This window comes from Heliangelus exortis, chromosome 16 (genome assembly GCF_036169615.1).
Source record: "Heliangelus exortis chromosome 16, bHelExo1.hap1, whole genome shotgun sequence".
Taxonomy (NCBI): Eukaryota; Metazoa; Chordata; class Aves; order Apodiformes; family Trochilidae; genus Heliangelus; species Heliangelus exortis.
Window position 1 is genome coordinate 14,798,422 of NC_092437.1, and position 21,936 is coordinate 14,820,357.

The 21,936-nt window shown below is 47.5% G+C and overlaps 1 protein-coding gene across 4 annotated transcripts in view; it reads left to right on the plus strand.

The window, feature by feature from the left end:
- The window catches only part of NDRG3 (NDRG family member 3), a 60,284-nt gene that overhangs the window by 35,624 nt on the left and 2,724 nt on the right, over positions 1–21,936 (plus strand). For 3 of the 4 annotated variants that reach the window (XM_071759435.1, XM_071759436.1, XM_071759437.1), the window contains exons 4-15: positions 11,306–11,411; positions 11,963–12,083; positions 12,571–12,633; positions 12,955–13,015; positions 14,539–14,625; positions 15,160–15,216; positions 16,399–16,502; positions 16,872–16,937; positions 18,450–18,501; positions 19,915–19,962; positions 20,632–20,667; positions 20,760–20,811. In XM_071759435.1, the coding sequence (XP_071615536.1) occupies positions 11,306–11,411; positions 11,963–12,083; positions 12,571–12,633; positions 12,955–13,015; positions 14,539–14,625; positions 15,160–15,216; positions 16,399–16,502; positions 16,872–16,937; positions 18,450–18,501; positions 19,915–19,962; positions 20,632–20,667; positions 20,760–20,811 (853 nt within the window). Of the gene's footprint in view, positions 1–8,376; positions 8,400–11,305; positions 11,412–11,962; positions 12,084–12,570; positions 12,634–12,954; positions 13,016–14,538; positions 14,626–15,159; positions 15,217–16,398; positions 16,503–16,871; positions 16,938–18,449; positions 18,502–19,914; positions 19,963–20,631; positions 20,668–20,759; positions 20,812–21,936 lie in introns of those variants that run through there. The other variant, XM_071759439.1, reaches the window with a different exon arrangement.

A 21,936-nucleotide genomic window follows, 5' to 3' on the forward strand; every position in this document is an offset into this window, starting at 1 on the left:
TGCACAGAGCTGACCACATCCTGGGCTGTACTTTCAAGGCTGCAGCCAGCAGGGCCAGAGACAGGCATGCCCCCTGGACCCCCTGGCCAGAGACTGGACCCCATACAGGTCCAGTTTGAGCTCCCCAGTACAAGGCACTGATTTACTGGAGTGAGTCTTGTATCATTTCAGCCTGTGTGATTCTGTGTCCTTAGCTGTGGGGTGATTTGCTCTAAGCCCACCCCACTTCTGTCCAGGACTGGTGATGCTCCTGCACAGCTTTGCCTTGGGGGTGTTCATCTTGTGGTGCCTTTAAATCTCCTTCAGGCTGGAAGCTGGAGGTTCAGGACACGACTGGGAGAGGTGTTTATCTGAATCCCAGCTCATGATCATGTCATTGGCACAGTCCCTGGCTCTGTGTGCAGTGCCAGGCACACAGGTTGGGCACACAGGTTTCTGGAAAGCTTTGGCATGTGTTACTTTTCAGGGTAACAGGCATCTTTAAGGTTTGTAAGATCTTTCCTTCCTTTGGGCAAAATGAGTGATACCCTCATCAATTTCTGTTATTTTTCTGGTGTGTTTGGTTCTAGTTTTGAATAATTTGCCAGGATCAGATCTGGGCAAAGTCAACAGAGCATTCTCTTGCTTCAGAAATTCGTTGCTCTGGGTTAATGTGGTATGAAGCAGCTTTTAGCTTTACTCATACAGCTTACTTTAAGATACATGTGCTCTGGTGTTCTTAGTGTTCATCTACAAGCAACCTCAATTAACCCTGAAAAAGAACAGATTGCCTGGGCCTCAGTTAAAACAACCCCTACATAATCTGATAACTCTTTGCAATGGAGATGAAAAAGAGAGCTAGCATGGTGGCTTAGGGGTCTTTATCAATATGAATTTAGGTTATTCTGAGAAATAAAATGTATTAACCTAAATCTGAGACCTACATTTTACTTGAAAGCTATATGAAGCCTAATGAAATCCAGGCTTGGCTTCTTCTAATGTTCCTGGGCAGATGGTGGATTAAATGGGCTGTGTTGCTGGTGGGCAGATGGTGTGGTGACATGGCCAGTGAACAGAGCTGTGCTTGTGCTCTTACTCTTATCTGCAGTTTTGAGAGGTGGGTGCTCTGTGTGACCCTAAATCTTTCCCCTTTTTTTCAGGTCTTTTTGCTTTAAATATTAGTGAAGGAGGTTGGTGAAACTGTCCCAATAAATGTGCATTATGTTTCAGTCTGACATAAGCTCACGTTTGATTTGATCTGTACCAGGTCTCTGCCTTCTGCTGCCTCCCAGCCACATGACAGGACAGAAACATTTTCTCTCTGGCATGCACTGTGCACAAGAGGACCTGGGGTGTGGAGATGGGTCTGGGATTTGGCAGTGTTTGTAGAAAGCTCACAAGGTATGGAAGAGATGGAAATAAGTAGGCCCAGGACATGCAGAGTTCAGCTGCAATGGAGTAGATGAGACATACACAAACCCATGGAGAAAACAAAGTTAAGTTTCCCTGTACAACAGCAGGGAATTAACTGAAAATGCAGAGTTATTTGTTGTTGCCTGTGACCAGGGTAAAAGCAAAATATTTGAAGAGTTAACAACAGACCTCAATCTGGAATTTTTTTGCCACTTTTTTCCTACTGAAAGTATAATTTTTCAGTAAGCCTGTGTTTTTAGTGATAGAAATTTAGAGAAGCTCTTCCACAGTATGTTTGCTTGAAGCTTTTAATCTACATTTTTAGAAGTTCTCTTGCCCCAATCTCTTTGCTTTATTTTTGCTTGCTGTGCAGTAGGTGGTGTTATTGAGAGGTTATTGAAATATCCCATCATGTGCATTTGCTGATGTCACAGCCATTGAGTAGAAACTGTGTTCATTTTTGTAAGGAAATCAATAAAGCCAGCTTGTGATTGCTACACAGTGGCACGGAATACAGGATGTTTTAAAGCATCTCCTGTTTATTGTAATGAGAAAACATGAAACTTAGCATGTTGAGGAAGGGTTTGCTTTCTCTGCATGAGTAACAGGGGAGCTCTTCTCACCAGCATGGAAATGTTTTGTCTGGGATGTTGAGGATCATTGTTCTTTTGATTTGTACAGTGAGTTCTTTCTGTCTCTTGTTCCAAATGCTAGAGGGAAATTAATTACAATCTAAAATATATTTTGAATCTAGAAAGCAAGTTTCTTTATTGCCTACTAACCTAGGAGCTGCCCCTAATCTCATTAAAACTGCTGTCACCATCAAAGTCTGGTTTTGACATCTGCCAACATCACAGCAACAAATTATCTGTAAAGCTAAAACTTATTAAAATGGAATTTTATTTTGGGAAAAAAAAATTCATTACTCTTATTTCTTGGATCACTCTTCCTCTGATTCTTCTTGTCACTGGCTTTCCATAAAAAATCCTGTTTTCTTTAAAACTACAGTGTTGAGTTCTAGAGAGCTTCTGCTAGCTGGAGTTAGACTGAAACAGGATTTTTATTTTTAAACCTGTGAGCACAGTCCTTCCGTGGGGTTTACTTAAACGTTACTTTTGCTTTTTGTCTGCTTGTGACAACAGTGTGCTAACGAGGCTGATTATGCAGATGTGGCATTTGAAGTTCCTGTGCTTTTTTTGTTCTTGCCAGTGAGCTCTTGCAGCAAAGGAAATGTGTGTGCATTGGGTTGGGAGTGGATTTGCCTCTCTTCAGAAAAAGGGATGGTGCTTTTCCACTCTCTGATCTGTTTCCATCCCTTATGCACCACCCATGGATGGGGTGTCAGAGCAGCTAGTGAGTGATTGCAGTACCAGTTACAACTCAGTGCATTAGGCTCAGGGCTAGTTCCCAGGGACACTGTAGATCTGGAGGCACAGATCATGGCCCTGCTTTCTCTTCTTTGGGAGATTTTAAGATGTTCGTGGCTGTCAGCAAGATACCAAAATGTAGCTGAGCACATCATGTCAGCAGCTGGACTGTCCTTGGCTGGAAATGTGGCACAGAGCAGTAGAAAGAGTACTAGAAAGGGTGAGGGATACACACTAGGTCTGTCCTTCAGCATCATGTGCCTTAGGGACAGGACCACACAAAGGCTTTTTTGTCTGTGCAGTACTTGGTTGGGGATAGCCCAGCAGCACCTTTGTCTCCTGATGCATTTGTGTAACCAGATTACACACCTCATTCTTCTGCTGCTCTTGATTCTTACCTGGCATTTCTGTAATTTAAGACTTAATCCAGTTACACAAATTACTAGAAATCATTGCCTGCTTGCATAGATCATATTGTGTTCTTTTAATAAGTTTTTCCTCTATGGAAGTGAATAATTTCATTCAAGATGTTGCTTTAAATCTGATTTAGGCTTGCTTCCCACACAGCCGTCTCCTTCAGCTCCACTGTTTCCAAAATAACTTTGCACAGAGAGGACGTGGTAAGCATTTACCTCCCAACTGCACTAAGGGCTGTGGTACTGTCATGGGAAGAGTTACCAGATGGGGATGGTTTACACTCTTAAAATATTTTTTTCCTTAGCTTGTAAGCATGTGTTGTTTTAGCAATGTGTAGAAATTTGAGGGCAGCTGTTGCAAAAAGCGAGACAATAGAATCTCTGCTTTGATCCCTGTGGTTAAAAGCTGTGCTAGGTTGCCTGAGGAGCATGCTGCAGTTGTTTTCCACCTTTGCCAAGACTTGACAAAGATCACAGACAGTAAGTTGTAGCTGTAGCTACAGCATCACTGAAAAAGGAGAAAACCTGACCTGAATTATCTGTGTCTTCTCCACCCCGCAGCAAAGCAGCAGTGGCAGTTTTCTTTGCCTTAGGTGAACCAGAGCCTGAGTGTCCTTAAGCTGGGTGGTGGTGGGGATGTTTCTGGGCCTCTACTAGTACAGACATCTGACAAACTCAAGTGGAACGTGAGCAGTAGAGCCTCTGCTGCTCTGTATTCTGCCAGATTTTCATTTTTTAACAAAGAAATTGAAGGAATTTCACAGGTGTGTTCTTTGTAGTCAGTCTCCAAATTAAATTCTTTTTTCCAGGGAACTAATTTTGAATTTTGTGCAGCTTCACATTTGGAATAAAACTCATCTGGTAACACAAAAAAAAAAAAAATCAGTTGTGGAAAGCAATAGTAATAAGGATTCTCGTTGTTAATCATTCCCACCGTGAAGCAAATGGTTTACTTCAGACTTTAATAACTTAGGAAGTTTAAGCTGACCTGGAGCTTAGGAGTGTGGCTGGAATTTGTCTGCAGTCTGGTACCTGGGTACCTCTGCTGCGTGGGAGCCCCTGGGCCTGGAGGCATTAACACCTCTGCTGTTGGATGCCTCATGCCCTCACTCAGAAGTATTTTTTCACGATACGGAAAACATTCTGTGGCATTTCATTGCTTCCCTTTCTGGCCCAAGACAGAGGTGGCACTCAGAGGTGGTTCCCCCATTTCAGCCTTTCACCACCTGTAAGGCCAAATGCAATTATGTCCCAGTCTGCTCTGACCTGCAAACCCCAGCAAGGGACCCCTCCCAGCAGTTCCTGCTTGTGTTGGATCTCAGGAGTTTTAAAGCTGCTCTTAGGTTGTGTCTTAGCACCTCGCAGTGCCTGAGCCTTTGTGCTTCACACACATTTCATTTAAGTGCAGGGCTCTTGGATATAAGGAGGGATTCTCAGGAGCTGGGACCATAATGCACACAGCAAAACCCCCAGGGCTGTCAGAGGGAGTCAGTAGCTCTGCTGGCCTTTCTCTGGCTCTCTCTGTTCCTCTGCCCAAGCCCTGCCTGAGGGTCTGTCTGGCCAGTGTGGCTGAGGAGTGCTTCCACATGGAGAGATCCTCTGCTCTGGCTTCCCAATGGAGTGGGGCAGTGGACTCAGTCCTGCTCTCCCACTCACAGGTTTCCATGGGACCATGGGGCAGGGAAGAGGGAAGAGAGAAGCACACTTTGTAGCACTTCACTATCAACTCAGCCAGTCTGTAAGAGGAAGATGAATGCAAAATTTCAGTTTGGTTTTGGTTGTGCCAGTGGTTGTTGTAGTCTGCCTGAGGTCACAGGAGAGAGTTGAGGTTGCTCTTGGTGGACACTGAGGATGGAACACCAGTGCCTGGGTACAGTGCTCAGGAAGAGAGGAAGGGGTGGTGGATGTAGGTAGGTGTTAAATGGATATTGTTGTTCTGATTTGGCTCTTAACTAATGTCAGTGAATAATTCACATTCCCCAGAGGCTGAAATCCCAGGCCTGAATAAGAACTTTGTTTTGTCTGTGGTAGTGTGAGTGCCCAAGATGGGGATCAGAGAAGCTACAAGGCTAGGAGGCAGGACAAGGGGAGGAAGCATCAGTCTGTTTGACAACCCTGTGTCAAACAGAAGGGCATGGTGGCTATTGAAAACAAGAAAGCATTTTTCAAAAAGACAGAGAAAATGGATTTGAAGAGTGTGTAGACTGCTCAGACTCTGAAAGTAGGGCTCATGGAAGAACTCTCCATAGCAGAAAAACAAAATTAATTTTTTTTTCTCCATGCAAGCCTGCCACAGAGCAGCTCCCAGAGATCACTGTGCTGGGATGCTTGTAGGGGGTCAGCAAAGACCCTGCCTTAAGCCACAGTGCCTACTCCAGAGGCTGTAAAAAAGCTAAAATGTATGCATTTACAGCAAGTTGTCAGGACTGGATTTTAAATGGGTGTTAGGATGAGTTTTAAATGGCTGAAAGGATGAAATGAGTACTTAAGTGAGAGGTTATACTCCTCTGCCAAAGTTTCCAAGGACTGCAGTGTTTCCTTCCCCTGTAACAATTTTTAAAACAAATCCCAGAGGACATCTGGGAATTCACTGACCTGCTCTACCAGGCAGGCTTATACAACTGGTAAGGAGTGGATGGATTACAATGGGTAAATATTGGGAAAGTGTCAGTGTAGCTTTTGTAAAAGGAAGAACTGCAGAGCTGTTGGAATTTGTTGAGGGACTCAGTAACCATATAAATAAAGGCCACTTAGTAACTACATAAATAAAAGCCATTCAGTTGATACAGTCTGCTTGGATTTCCTAAAGATAAGACCCTTTACCAAAAGGAGTCCTAAGACTTAAGTCTTAAGGGACTTAGATCAGAGGGGAGGTCCTTTCATGGATGATATACTGATTAATAAAGAAAAAAAATCAAGCTATTATTTTTACAGTTGTTTGAGGTCACTAGAGGAGCACCTCTGAGATCTGTGTTGGGACCTCTGCTGCTTAAATCTGTTCTTCACTTGGCAAAAGTGATGGAAGGTGCAATGGCAATTTTTATCTGTCTTTGGGTAAACAGAAAGTTTGATGCATGTTGAGTAACAGTGTCCTACAGGGGGTATAAAAGGGTGAGCTCAGAGCTGATGACAACCCAGAGGCTTAAGACCCTAAGATTGTGAGAAATGAGTGAAGCTGTCAGCTCCAGGCTCCTGGCTTTCAACAAAGCAAATCAATTCGTGTTTATCAGGAAGAAAGAACAAAGCAACCTCATTGTGCTCCAGGGTAAAATCCACAGCACACCCACGGGTGTCTGGTGTTCTGCCAACCTCCCTGTCTCAGGAAGGACAGAGCACAACAGGGCAGGTTGGGAGAACAGCAGCATGGTCAGGAAAAAGTTGCTGTACCAGGACTGGCCAGATAGCCCAGCAAGGGCATGGGAAGGGGAGTGGCAGCAACCTGCTGGGTCATCACATCACCACTGGGGTTATGGAACTGAGAGCAGGGTTCTTCATCTGCCAAACCAGTGACTGGGGCATCTCATGCAAAACCAGCAGATACAAAGTGGGGAACCAAGTGTTTCTTCACCTCATGTGTTGTTAAGCTTTTTGACATCTCTGGTCACAGGTGGCAAAGGCACAGGTATCTGAAGGGAAAGTGAAAATGAAGATCAGACAGACCTCCTCTGACCTGCAGATTGTTAGAGGCTGGGAAAAGGAAGGGAAACTGTTGCAAGATGCAGGTCTTTGAGAGGAATCACTACATGCTTACTCTGTTTTATTTTTCCACAAACACACACTCTGAAAGCCAGATGAGGAGGTCTGCTCAGCTACAGCTGGGCTTCAGCCCTCCTCATCCTCCTCCATCACTGCTCTTCTTATCCATGCCTCAAGGGAACTGCTCCTTGTGAAGTGATGGCTCCCAGCCTGGTGCAGCTCTCCCTGCTCTCTGCTGCCTGTCCAGCTCCTTGCTCCTGTGCCTCAGCAGGGAGAGCAGGGAGTGAGAGTGCCTCTGCTGCTGAGTTCCATTCACAGCAGGTTGTCTGCAGCTGATATTTATTTTTTAATTTTTATTTTATTTATTTTAATAATTTTATTTATTTTAATAATTTTATTTATTTATTTATTTGTTATCTACTGTACAAATAAGGGCAAAAGAGAAAAATCTCTTCAGAGAATCCTCTGACAAGGTTTCTGGTTCCTAAATCCAAATTGAATCTCATCAGGCTTTTCAGAACCCAATTACAGATCATTGTCTTCTTTTGAGTTCATCTCTTATTTTGCAGGCTGCTCATTTGTTAAAATCTGCCTGTCTCCTGGCCACATCTTTTCCCCCTGTCTTCTGTCTCTGCTTCCCTGCACTATGGACCAGATCAGTGTTCAGATCATAGCTGGGCTTAGATAGCTGCCAGGGAAGGTGTAATTTCAAAAGGTACATGAGGAAAGTATGTTTGGTGAGGGTGGAGAAAGTATGTTTGGCAAGGGTGAGAGAGCTGCTCTTCTCACTGAGTACCCTGGTACCCATTGTAACTGGGATTTTCTGTTCCATGTTTGGAAGAGAAACAGGTGATGTGATGAAATAACTTTTTTTTTTTTTTTTTTTTGGCCAATTCAAGTAGTTCTATCTCACAGGTGCAGAGGCTGTTGTTGCCATCTGGAGTGGGATACTGAAGCTCTGGATTAAGTATCTGCCTCATGCTGTCCTTTAGCATGGATACATGGGAAGCAGGTGACAGGGAAGTCATGTGTGCTGTGACGTCTGGAAATGCTTTTGTCCTTCTCAATGACAGGTCAAGGGCAAAGTCCTAAAGCTACAGGGCAAAGTTTCAGAGAAACATGGATTTCACTGGGGAAATGGACACAGAATTGCCTGCAGGGAAGCTGGGGTAAAACTCAGTCATATCTTTTCAGGTAGTCTTGAACAGATCAGCAGGGTGTTGCAATGCATAGCAGAGAGCCTTGTCTCAAAGGCAGTGTCTGCTGTTTGCTGTATAGAGCTTGGGAAAATAAAAAAAGGGCCTTAAAAAAGTAAAAGGCTTTAACCAAAGAAAACAGAGGAGGGCAGATACTTCCAGGAGGAGGATTTCCACCCTGACTGGAGACTAGCAAGAGAATTCCCAGAGTTAAGATTTAGCATCTTAAATTTTTAAACCTTTGCCTGTTGAGATTTGTTAAAGATGGGATTCCTCAAATTCCTTCTGTCTTCAGTGGACATTTCCTGTATTTGGATCACTAAGGTGACAAGGTGAGTACCCTTCAGATGGGGCTGGTGCCCAGTGGTGACATGAAAAACCTTTTGTCAACAAATGATCTAATTTCCCCAAATCAAGAGTTTACACAGGCTGCAGAGTCTAAGTGAGAGAGGATTGGTTTTTAGCACAAGGAAACTCTTGCCTTCCCTACCAGGAGAGCTAAGATCCAAGTTCAGCTTAGGAAAACAAAAGTGCAGAGTGTTGCAATAAGATGCACATTGTGGTGTGATCAAAAGCTCTGAAGAGAGGTGGGTGTTCTGTTTCCTTTGCAGTTCTGCCTAGTGGAAACTTTCTGCCTTTGCAGTGAGTTGGAATGTGATTCCAGAAAAGACACTGTCTGTATTGCTGACTTCCTTTAATATCATCAACTCTTTTGTTGTTTTCTGTCCTTTTCTCACTCTTGGCTCAGTTTGGATTTTTGTGCTGCTTAGAAAACCCTCCCCAGTGCTCTGGAGGGGCAGTTTCATGAGACCTGAGTCGGTTTTAAATGGCCTCATGCTCAGGGCAGGGTTATTTCTTCTGCCACTCCATGCGCTCCCCTTGGCTCTGTGCCAGAACAAGCATTTTGGCAGACCTCTCTGTGAGCTTCTTAACTCACTGACCTGGCAGAAATTTAACAAAAGTAAGATGAAAAGAGAAATTATAAAAGGCAGCTGGATAGTTTCCTGCCAGGTCAGTGAGTTAAAGCTGCTTATGGAAATGAGCAACAAGTGCCAGAGCTGGCAGAGAGCCCCTGGGGTAGCTCAGATCCATGGGGAGCTGCAGCCAGGGTCACAACCTCTGGCTGCTTTGGCACTTGCTGGACCCTTCCATGACTCTGCTGCACTTTGCTGTCTTAGCTTCATGCACTGCCTCTCACCACCATCAGCCTTGGCCAAAAGTTGACAGTTTTGTTAAAGGACCCACAAACACCTCCAAATTGGAGTGGCCCTAAAATGAGGGCCCCTGCTCTGGCTGCACAACATCTCCCTGAAGTTCAGAACAGGACTTAGCCCAGAGAGCAGAGGCAAAGAGCAGAGCCTGCTGGTTGTCCAGAAGCTCAGGAGAGGGAGGCTGTGTCCTGGGCTTCCCTCTGCACCCTCCCTGCTGGGCTGGTTGTTCCCTGCCTCCTAAGGAAAAGGGAGTCAGGAGGGCATCAGGCTGGGTGACCTCCCCTGCCTTATTCTGTTGCCTCACAGGTGCTGAGCACAACCCAGCAGCCTGCAGGTAAAACCCAACCTCTTTATAGGGGGAGGGCAATAAGAGGAGTCTTTTTATCCTTCAAAACCAATCTAAAGAAGGCTTCAAACTACCTCAGGTAATGTAGCTATGGCAGTTTGGTTTTTTTTCCATGCTCCTGGGCGAAGGGGAGAGGTTTTGGGGCCCCCAGAAAGAAGAGCTGGGGAGAGGAGGATCTTGAACTGCAAGGACTAAATCAGTCCAGCACACAGCCAGCCCTTATGAGGACTGAGAAAGGAGGCATGAGGTGAATTTCTGCTGTGCTGCAAGCCACATACCCTGATCTGCCCTGGGTTTGGTCTAAAGACTTTCAGGTTATTGGAAATTCTTTTTTAAAAATAATTTTAAAATCCACATACTTTGTGTAAAGTAATGAAAAATGGTTTTGAGTTTGTGAGGTCCTGTCTTCAGGCTGAACCTAAATAAATACTAAATAAATACTAAATAAATACTGTTTTAACATTAAAAAAAAATTGGTGCTTTTTTACAGTGTCTGTAAGTCAGAGCATGGCTCTCCTTTGATTTCTGTAGGTTAGAGAAAGGACTGACAGATGATGTTGTGTTCCCAGCCATACTGCCATCTCCACAGCTTTTCCAAAGTCTCTAGTTATCCCAGATCTGCATTTGTCCAAATGAGTTTGCAGCTATTTTAGTTAAAATCAGACAACTTTTTGGACACTCCCGTGTTTGTCATCGTGAGGTTGTGGCTGCACTGGACAAGTACTGGAGAGGTACCTGGAGGCCTCATGGTCCCCTTGCTCTGTTATGAAAGGCACAGTGGGAAAAGCCCTTAATATTTTGCTTGGGAAAAGGCCTTAGTTTTGCTAGCAAATAATCATGAAACGGGTCATGAAACTGTTCTACAGATACCCAGCTGGAAACCAGCTTAATCTCCTGTATCTGCCAGCTGCTGGAGAAGCCTCAGGGTGCTTTCCTGTTGCATAATGAAAGCTGCTAGCAGGAAAAAACTGTGTTAAGTCACAGTGTTCCCTTGCCTGGGGTGACAGGGCAGGGCCTGTGGGGAACATTATGCAGCAGTGTGGTCAGGATCTGGACAGCAGGTACCTATGGAGCTGTATCTATGTGTTTAGTGCTGTTGAAGGGAAAGCTGCCTGTCCCCTGTGGGTGGGTACAAGCCCCCAGGCAGGCAGTGGTTGGATCTGTGGAGTTTGGGTCTCTGCCCTCCCAGCCATCTGCCCACCCTGGGTTGTACTGCAGTTCCCAAAGTGCTCTGGCACAGTCCCCAGGGACTGCTCCAGCCTCTCCCACCTTGCTGGGCCTCTCCCATCATCTCACTGACAGACAGGACATTCCCAGGGGGGTGGGCTGGAGGGAGAGGGGTGCCAGCTGGGCTGTGGGAGCACTGGTGATGTCATGAACCCCTAGGGACAGAGGGACATAGGACACCCAGCTTCTGATGCAATGTAGAAACATCACTAAAAGCCACCGAAATGAGAATTTGGTCACAGGAAGACACAGTCCCAAAACCTTCACACATCTGTACAAAGCAACCTGCTTTTGGCAGTGCTTGAAGTGAGAGGTTTGACAGGGCTGCAGATTGCAAGAGCTGCACTGAGCCAGCAGCTGTGGTCAGGAGAGCAGTGTGGATGAGGCCCTTGCTGCTGGCCTTCAGAGGTCCTGTACAGGCAGCACACATAACAGAGACTCCTTCTCTTTGCAGGAACATGACATTGAGACAGCATTTGGAGTGGTCCATGTCACCATGAGGGGCACACCCAAGGGGAACAGACCTGTCATCCTCACATACCATGACATTGGCCTCAACCGTAAGCTCTTGCATTCCCAGCAGCCTGAAGAAGTGTTTGTGCTCTTTGCTCCTGAGGGTCGGGAGCAGTGGGACTCTGAGCTGAGATGGGACAGCTCACAGCAGGGTAAAAGGATAGGGGTCTGCAGGAGGGGAGCACGTGGCATGGCCCTGTCTGTTCCAACAGCTCTTGAAGGGTAGGGCCACAGTGGAAAGGTGAAAATATGTCCACCCACCACCTTGTGCTCTAGCTGACCTTGTTGCACTGCATGAAGGACCCTGCCACAAGGCATCTGCTCCCTGGGCAGGTGAATAAATCCCTTTACAAGGCTGTAGAAGTAATGTAATGTTTGCAGTGGGCTCAGTTGCTCTTCCCATGTCTTCCCACCCAGCATCTCCTGTTGTGTTCACACAGATATTCCTCAGTACATAATGTGAGTACCCAAAAAGGCCCCATCAGCATCCCCTGCCCTGCAGGATCAGGGGGGGGGGTGCTCAAGCAGGCTGTTTGGAGGGTGGATTGCAATAAAACTTCAGGAAGTGTCTCATTTCTTTTTGTTGTTGTTGTTGTAGACAAATCCTGTTTTAATGCATTCTTTAACTTTGAAGACATGCAAGAGATCACTCAGCATTTTGCTGTGTGCCACGTGGATGCACCAGGCCAGCAGGAAGGAGCCCCCCCATTCCCATCTGGGTAAGAGCTCTGCAGAGACCATTGCTGTTCCAGATGTGGTTAAACTGAAGTAGCACCCAGTTCAAGGCAGCTGGGACTGGCAGGCTGAGTGTGGTGGGAGGCAGCTTTCAGAGGGAATGGGAAGATGAGGAGACTTCCCAGGGGCATTCAGGGAGCTCTCCCATCACTGAGGCATGGGTAAAGCCCCTCAGTAGTGGTGAGTGCTGGCACCAGCTTTCTGACTTGAGCATGAGCCCAGCACACTGCTGTCTAGCTGGCACTCCTTGCTTCATCTATCCAGCCCCCCACAGAAGTCTGCCTGCCCCAAAACCCCACAGCTCTGTGTTAGTCTTGCTCTGAAGGGTGGGATCTGTGTAGCTGGCAGTATCATTGCAAGATAGTCACCTGTGCACATGCCTGTCAGATGTTCTTTGGGTGGAACTGGAGGGCTGTCTCTGTCTGAGCTGTGTTTAGAGGTGCTTCAACTTCAGTCTCTCTTGATTTTCAGGTACCAGTACCCCAGTATGGATGAACTGGCTGAAATGCTGCCAGCTGTTGTGACACACCTGAAGTAAGTCCCTGAAGGGAAAGGGGATGAGGCAGCTGGATACATTCCAGCCATTCCAGCTCCCTGCTTACAGCATCTGATTTGCTCACTGAGTTGTCGCAAGAGGCATCTCCTAACCCCTGTGACCCTGTCTGGTTCTCATCCTGGGAACTCTGTCTGCCACATGAGACAAATCCATGGCTGCTGCAGCACTGCTGGATTGCTTTGAAAATAAACCATGGAAGAGCAGCTGGATGCAGAAGGGCAAAAGGCTTTGCCCTTTTAGGAATGCTTTAGCTGTGAGCTTATGTTAGCCTTGCTGATTGTGAAATTCCTGTATTTCAGCCTGAAAAGCTTCATTGGGATTGGACTAGGAGCTGGTGCTTACATCCTCAGCAGGTGTGCAGTAAGTATCTCTTCATTTCCTTGGGTCTCACATGAGCTGTGGTCTTCCACTGGGCAGACAGAGCATGTGTGGGCTCTGGCAAAGCAGCAGTAATGACAGCAGGGCTGCAGGGAGCCCTGGGACAGCTACTTCGTGTCCAGATGGTTAAACTGGAGCAGCCGAGGATACTCTGAAGCTGTGCCAGGTTGGAAAGATTGTAATGTGGTGTCTTTGAGTCAGGAGAGTCCATCCTGGCTACTATGAATATCCAGCCTCATGTCTTCACAAAGTGAAGTGGTGTTTCCAGTTTGTGCTTTGATGATGTGCTGTGTACCAGCACTGATGGGGAATGTGGTTTTTCACTGGAAGGAAGCAGGTTTTGTACTCTACTCTGACAAATGAGTTCTAGCTTTATCTTGGTACTTCAGCAGTTTTCTGTAGCAGAGTGTTTATGAGCATGTGAAATCACTGGATGTAGTTTAGCAGGCTGAGTGTTTCTGAGATAGTGTTTCCATCAGGTTAGTGAGTGCAGAGTTGTCAGTGGTTTAGGCCACCTAAGGCTTCCTAAGGCCACTTCACCATGCAGCCCCTCCTGCAAAATGTGCTCTGCTTCTCATTTCCTTCGGTCAGGGCTGAGCCTGGGGCTGTGTGATGGACTGGTGTTTGCTCTGGTTCTTTGTCTTTTATACTCTGTCTAGTTTTCAGGCTTGAAAAGAAGCCTTTGGCTTCAGCCCAGTGCAGTGCCAGAAAGGCCCTGTCCTGGACTGCAGAGAGTGTCCTGCTGAGGACAGGGTCATTTCCTTCTGTTTAACCCCTGCTAGTGTGTGCTGGGGGGCAGAGGGGCTGTCCTAGAACTTCAGCTGTGGAGTCAGTCAGGAGCTCCAAGGTCTGTGGCTGTGTTACATTGCTGTGTTTGTGCTGGCAAGCAGTTCTCAAAATATCTCAAAATATTTTGAGCCCCCATCTCTCCCCCAGGTAAACTGCAGGGTGCTGGGGTGCCAGGCTGGAGCAGGGGAAGGGTTTCTGTGGGTGGGGGCAGTGGGGGTGCCCTGGTCTGGGTGTGCCCCTGAGCTGGGCTTCCCAGGCCTCTGCTCAGGCTGCAGGTGCTTGCAGCTCCTGTGCCATTTCCCAACTCTTGCCAGTTTGCCACATCTCCACTTGGAGACTGCCTCATCCTGCAGTGGAAGAAGAGTGCTCTTTGGGCACAGGAGTTTGTGCAGGTCCTTCCTGGAGGTGCCAGGTTGGAGCACAGAGCTCACAGCCCCTAATGCAGCCTGAGCAGGAGCTGCACCAGATGCAGGGGTGACCAGCAGGCACTGCTGAGGGCTGCTCAGGCTCCAGGTGTGCTCTGAGCAATCAGAGCCCTCAGTGCCAACTGATTCATCATGTTTGGCTGGGAGCAGCTTTGCACCAGCCTCTGGAAAGCTCACTGGCTGCTGGCACAGAAGGAGCTCCCCACTTAATTTTCTTCTGTCTTCCTTTTGCAAGAAGCTTTGCTTTGTGGCTGGGTCAGCCCTCTGAGTGTGTCTGTGCTCTCCCCACAGCTCAGCCACCCTGACCTGGTGGAGGGACTCGTCCTCATTAATGTTGATCCATGTGCAAAGGGATGGATTGACTGGGCAGCATCCAAGGTGAGATTCTCTTTACCCTGCAGATCTCCTCTCCATAGTGCTTAATGAACAGTGTGTAGAATAAGAAGAAGAACAAAGTTCTTCTTATTATTTTTTGGTTTATGGCAAGAACTGTGTAATCTCAGCCTGGCTGTAGTACAGACTCCCCTGTAGGAGCAGGGTTGGTGTGATCAGATGTGAATGAGAAATCCTGGTGAACTGCTCAGAGATGAGTGGCCCTTGAGCACTCCCCTTTCCTCTGATTTAGTACACAGGCTTCATTTGGCTGAAGTTGGATGGGTCTCTTAATTATCCTTTTATTCTGACCCCTTGTGGTTATTCAGGGTCCCATGTTTCTGGACAGCTGCATGCTGTGTGTGCACTGGCTGCTCTGGAGCTGTGCATGCCCAGCCCAAGCATCAGGCATTTGTTTCTTACATTGCTTGAATAGTTTCTTTGTTATTTTCTTTTCTCTGAGGAGCTGTTTTGCAATTTGCAGTGAAAATGTATTTTTCTGGTTACTCTTCCTTCTTCTCATTCCTGGTCACTCTTCAGTTTTCAGGCTGGACAACCAACATTGTGGATATTGTCTTGGCACATCACTTTGGCCATGTAAGTACCCAGCAGGTGTTTGTGTTGCCCCTGCAACTGCACATGGAGCTGTAACTTCTCTCTGTACCTGCTCACCAAAGAAGAGTTGCCACACACAGTGCCATCTTCTGTGAGTGGCAAACTCACACCAGGCCTTGGCACACTGCAGGGGCACAAGCATCCTCACACTTGCCTCAGCTGTGTCCAGGCATGTTGAGGAGGGAGTGTCCCCCACACTGGTGCTGGAACTCCTGTCTCTGTGGCATCCAGACAAGTGGCAGCATGGAAGCAGCTGGGCTGTGGGTAGAGCAGTGGGATATGGGATGTCCAGGTGTTGAACTGCTGCATTCCTGCACTTTGCCTTCCCCTTTGGTTTCACAGGGGCAAACCAGCTGCTCCTCAAAGCTTTGGAAAAAAACAATGCCTTCTGTTTGGGATTTGATGGCTCCCAGCAAGCTTACTGGGCAGCCAGAAGGGTCTGGGCCTCGTGCACACTACGTGTGATGTACAGCAGGTCAGGCTCTGACCTGAAGCCCTTCTGCAACACTGCAGGAAGTTGTGGTGTGGCTTCCTCCTGCTTAGGGCACGTGCTGTTCTCTCCCTGCTTTCACAGAGCAGTTGGGGTTGGAAAGGACCTCTGAGATCACCAAGTCCAGCCATACTCTAGTCCAACCATTTCAAAGCCCTTCATTATTTGTAATGCTTCCCTTGCATTCCCTTTTCCCTCTGTCTCTCTCCAGCTCTCACTGGGATGCAGTTGCTTTGTAGAACTGGGTGTTGGGATTAAATTTTCCACGGGGCTTTCCTATAAAACTTTGTTACAATAACATGTTACAGTTAAGCATGAGTGGAAGACCTTCCTAAAACAGATTTATATATATGATTTATATCTATATAAGCATTACTGAGGCTCAGGAGCTGACTTGCCCCACTCAGGATACCTTTGCACTCTTCATTCAGTTTACACATGCACTGCCATTTGTAAAAGTGTAGTCTCATTTCCAAAGTGTGGCTTTTAACAGTCAGGTCACAGAAACACTGACTGTAGCCTGGGACTCCACAGTCTGGAGTCTCTGGCCTCTGTGCTGCTGTTCACAGGGGAACAATGGGTATGGAAGCAATTTAACTTCAGTATTTTATGACTGTCATTTCTTGTGAAAAAGATGATGTTCCCTGTCTTTCAATTCTTCTGCTTTTGTACAGGAGGAACTGCAGGCAAATCTAGATTTGATCCAAACATACAGGCTTCATATTGCACAGGACATTAACCAAGATAACCTTCAGCTGTTTCTCACCTCATACAACAGGTAGGGGATGTCTTTTTTTGTGCTAGGTTGCTCCCATGGCTTCCATGCTCAGTGGATTTGCTACTGTATGTATTATCCTGTTGGATATTATGTTATATGAACCTTTGTCCTAAGCCTAGTGTTCAGCCATTATCCTGAGCCAGGTTCAGCTTCATGTCTGGGTTGCTGTCTCCAGGTACACAGCAAGTGTGCCATGAGAGCATGGAGCCTGGGTTCTGGCAATTACTGCTGAGGCTCCTGCTCATGACATGACACCTCCTGCCTGGGTGCTGGAGCCAGCATTCCTGCTTGGATTTTGTATGTTCCCATAAGCATACGTTTGTTTTTTTCTGTTGGTTTGATGGAGAATTGTTCTGTTTTGTCTTTCAGTCGTAGAGACCTGGAAATTGAGAGGCCAGTTCTTGGCATCAATGAAAATACTGCAAAAACACTCAAGTAAGTTGCTCAGAATCAGTGTGTAGCAGTGTTAGTTGCTGGGCAGTCCCTTCAGCAGAAAAGTTGTTGCTGCTTCCCAGCAAGAACCCCACAAGCCCAAGTGCTGGGAATATTGTTGAGACTGTGCCAGGCTTTGGTGCATTGCTGTCAGCTAGAGTGGAACAAGGAAATGTTTTGTTAAGAACACACCGAGGTTCTCCTGAAGGCAGGGTCAGAGGAGTAAGTGTTCCTGCCCAGCACTCACTGAGGTGCTGAGGTGGTAGTTTGGTTGTTTTGCATAAAAAAGGAGGGAGGCAGGATCTTGTTAGCTGCCACTTGCTGCCCTCCCTCACCTGGACAAAAGATATACCTGCACAGTCCTCCCAGAGGTGGCACTGGGTTCTGAACCCAGGGAACACAGTGGTGCTTTCCCAGTTGGGTGACTTTCTCACCTGGGAGGGAATAGTGTGTGCAGGGTTCAGCTGAGAGGGAGCAGGCACTGGAGAAGTAGAGGTAATTAGCACAGGGGAAGAGTAAGTAAATTTCTAGATTCCAAACAAAAGGGGCAAATTATCTCCAAGGTGTAGAGCACATGAAGACAAAGCCTGGGCTGGGCTGGAGACTGCTACCCAGGCTCTGCTCTTCACTCTTTGAAAATCACAGGGACTTCTGCATTTGCCACTCCCAGGAGTGTTTGAAGCATCCACAGCCAAACTCAGATCTTGGCTCTCCTAAAAGAGGTGGATTTCCCTGCTTGGTCTCCAGGCAAAGCCAGGTGTGCTGCTCTCTGTCATGCAGGCAGCTGTAATTTGCAGAGCACTGACTGCCCCTTCCAGTGACTCACAGGGATCTGCAGACAAAATATTTCTTGTGGAGGTGTGGATCTCTGTGCATATCTCTCCTCTGTCTCCTCTGAGATGATTCCCCACTGGCTCTGAGGTCCATGGCTTAACAGCCTGTGAAGTCTGATTTTTGTCATCTGGTTAGCACACAAGTGGGACCTGTAGCCACCCCCTTCTTACCTTCATCTCAAATCTTCTAAAATTACAATACTTATAAAATACAGTACATAGAAAAATTCAAAGGCACACATTTGCCAAGAGGAGGCTTTGATACTGTGACATTTTTCAATCTATTCCCTGGCATCTTTTGTGTTTCTTTCTAAAATCCAAACCAAACTACAGTGCTGAGCAGTAGCCAGCCTAAGAAGCATTAAACTCTGTTGGATGTCTTAAATTCCAGACATTGATTCCCTCTTGCAGCCTGGAATGGTGTTTCTCCAGCCTCAGGCCCATCTTTTAGCATGTGTGCAATAGTAGTGGTAGTTGGTGTGCATGGAGGGGACAGCATGGGGGGGTGTGCCAGCCTTGGAGGGTGTTTTGGGGCAACAGAATGCCATGGCTTGGGGACAGGTGGGGATTTTGCTGAGTGTTGCAAACCTTTCATGAGTCTGTTGGTTCACAGAGCTTGATCTTCTCAGAAGTCCCTTAGATGCACTGTGAGTAACATGTCTCTGTTTTGGGTTTTGACCAGGTGCCCTGCCCTGCTAGTGGTGGGTGACAACTCACCTGCTGTGGAAGCAGTGGTATGTATCCAGAAACTCATTCCTCTTGTGACATTAGCCCCACAGATCACCTGGCAAACCCCAGCAGGGCTTTCACCTTCCCCAGAACGGGTCACAGAAAGTGGCTCTTGGTTCCAGGCACTTTTCTGTGACACCTGTCAGAGATTTATGGCCCTGCAGGGCAACCCTCACAGGTGAGGATGGCAGGAGCTGAATAAGGGTCCTTGTCCAAGTCCCATCTTGCTCAACAAGTTCTTCAGGGGAGTTTTTTCAGGAACCTGCATCTTTCATGAGCTCTGCCTGGCTGCTGCCTGGAGCTCAGCTCAAGTCATGAATGACTGTTCTCTTGCTGTTGTACTCAGGCTGCCCAGACTAAACTTGAACAGTTTGACTCCAGTTCTGTGGTGGGGAGTCACACCTCAGAGCTCTGCAAAAACACTGTATCATAGGGAAGGCAACACTTAGAAGCAAGTCCTTCCTGTTCTCTGCAGACACAACCAACCCCTTTCTCTCCCAGCACAGCCTCCAGTGAGGCATGTGGCACAGTGCAGTGCTCTGTGGTGCTCCTCTCCTTCAGACCCTGGGAAGTCCAGAGGTTTGTGAACAGAAGTTATCTTAAGACACTGTGGATGAGTGTAGGATTCTCCTAAAACAGTAGCTTGGACCTAGGAGCTGGGCATGGACAACTGCTGTGGGGCTTTTTCTGATGATGGTGGGTTGCCTGGAAGTCTGAGACTTCTCCAAGTTTAGACTTTGCTGGGATAATATTCCCAAGGATTCTCATTGCTTCCCAGCCCCAGCTGGGGAATGGAGTAGAGTCTTCTGGATCTTGGCTATCTAATTGCTCAGGTTCCCAGCTCATAATAATCTCCCCTGCTGGGATTGCTTTTCCTATAGTCCCCCCCAACTTACTTTTGCACAGCCTTAGAGAGAAGTGGCCATGGCCACCATGCAGGGGGTGGAGTGATCTCCATCCATGCTGCACTTTACAGGAGTCTTTTTCTTCCCACTTCCTGTCAGAGCCAAGAACATGTTCCAAGGTTTCATGGTGCATCCCCAAAACTGGGGGATTATTTCCTTCTGAACAATGATATTCTGTCACCAAAAGGTCCCCTTGGATGGGAACCACCTGCCTTACCTCTGCATCTTTCATTCAGTGTTATCATGGAATCATACAGCAGTTAGGGGTGGAAGGGACCTTAAAGCTCATCCAGTTCCAGGCCCCCTGCATGGGCACTGGATCCCACTGGATCAGGTTGCTCAAAGCCTCCTCAACACTCTGCTTTTTTACTTAGTTCTTCTTGGCCCCAGAGAAGCTCCCAGTGCTGAAAGACAGACATTGCCTTTGGTGCAGTTCCCTACATTTTACATCTGACTCTTCAAGTTTTCTGTGGGATATCACATCCCTTTTTCCTCTTTTATTTTTTTTTTCAGGTGGAATGCAATTCACGTCTTGACCCTACCAAAACTACCTTCCTGAAGGTGAGTGCCTCTCCACAGTCATTCTGGCCTGCACCAAGACCTTATTCTGCTGAGGCCAGCTCCCCAGCTCCACTTAGGGTTTGTTTTCCATACATTTAGCTTTAGGCCTTTGTGGACAGGCAGGCAGTCAGGGCTGTGTTCTCTCCTGCATGGAACCAGACCTGGGGAGAGAAGAGTTTGTCAGGGAGTCCCTGAATCTCTCAGCTTTGTGGCCACTTTTCTGTTATCTTCAACCAGCAGGGAAGAGCTGCTGAGAGTTAGCAGAGGTGACTGTCCCCACCCTGCTCTCTGCCAGGAACAGCAGCACACATTCCAGCTTTATCCCAGTCCTTCCCATTCTCACCGATGGCTCCACAGTGTGCCAGGCAGCTGCTGTGTAGAAGGTTTGGGAAGAGTGGCAGGAGAGCCAGGACAGTGGAGACTCCTGCACTTCTAGGGTATGGCCTGAGATTGGGAATGTGACCTCCAAGGTGCTGGGCTCCTTCAGGAACAGACTCCCAGAAAATGTGTTGCCAGGCCTTGCTTCAGTTTTAAGAGACAAGATGGTGCCTCGTGGATCAGTGCAGCTGGTGCCTTCAGCTCCAGGGGGGTGGGCAGCACTGCTGTGGTTCCAGGGTGTTCTCCTGAGCTGGGAAGGGTGGTTGAACCCCCCTCTGTTTCCTGTTGCAGATGGCTGACTGCGGGGGCCTTCCACAGGTGGTTCAGGTGAGAAGTGTCCCTTGACTGTGCCACTGTGTTTGAGTTGTCCAGAGCCCCTTGTGCTGCTCACACTGAAGCTGCACTTTCTGTTTCCACAGCCTGGGAAGCTGACTGAAGCCTTCAAGTACTTTTTGCAGGGAATGGGCTACAGTAAGTGGCAAACAAAATTTTCTGTTTTGTAGCAAGGATGTTGTGAAGGGAACTCAACCCTTCTGGTCCATCTGAGCCCATTGGTATCTGTGTCCCCACCCATGAGTTAGTGTGGTTGCCAGGGGATCCATCCATGCTGGAAAATCAACTAGTGTGCTAACAAGCCTTAGGAAACCAATGTTGTTCCCTGACCTGTGTTTAATCCACACTGCAGCTGGAGTGGTGACCCCTTTTTGGTTGCTGGTGTTGGTAAAACCTTGTAAGTCTGTCTTTGTGCCAGTCCAGAAAAGCATGCTCTTAAGAATGGTAAATCTTCTGAAGTCTTCTGTGCCCACCAGAGGGGGAGCAGTTAGCAATACAGCTTCACAGTTGGGATGGGTACATGAGAGCCCTTTTCTTTCTCCTCAGACATAACAGTTTCTTTCAGACTGTCACCAGAGGAAAGCAGTATCTCAGAATGAAACCCCCTAATAGCAGAACAGAGAGCTGGGTGGCTTCTGAGGCACCCTGGGGTGCCCAGAGGGAGCTCTGCCTTGGTCCAGTGCCTTGCCCTAGGGCTTCCTCCTTGAGCTTGGAGGCAGAACACATCATGTCTTGAGTGTGTCAGCTCTTCAGCTCCCCTGCCCTCTGTACTCCAGAAGTTGGGGACCCCAGGGGAAGGGCTTTCTCAGTGCTCCAGAGCAGCTCCATCTCCATTGCAGGCCCCATGACACAGCTCTGGCTTTCCTGCCAGGGGCCAGGGTTAGGAGTTCCCTTCTGTGGATGTTGAACCTTCAGAAAAAGGAGTTATAGGGGGGGTTGGTTAACCACCAGCATGGCCACCAGAACAGCTGTGACAATCCCAGTGATCTCCACACAGCCAGAAATTATTTGTGAATTCCTGGGTGTCAGGGCTCAGAGGAAGCTGTCCTTAGAGTATGTGTAGTTAGAGGTGAACACTGTAGTGCTGCTGTGTTCTCCAAGGCTGGCCAGAAGAGGAGGGAGCCATGGGAGAAGGCTCTGAGCCCCAGAGCATTTCAGTGTTCACATCTCTTGTGTTCCTGGTGTTAGGAAAGTCAGCAAGTGCTGTCACCAGAGTGAGGACCTCAGCAGCACTTTGGGGAGCAAATCTCTTGCAAATAGGAT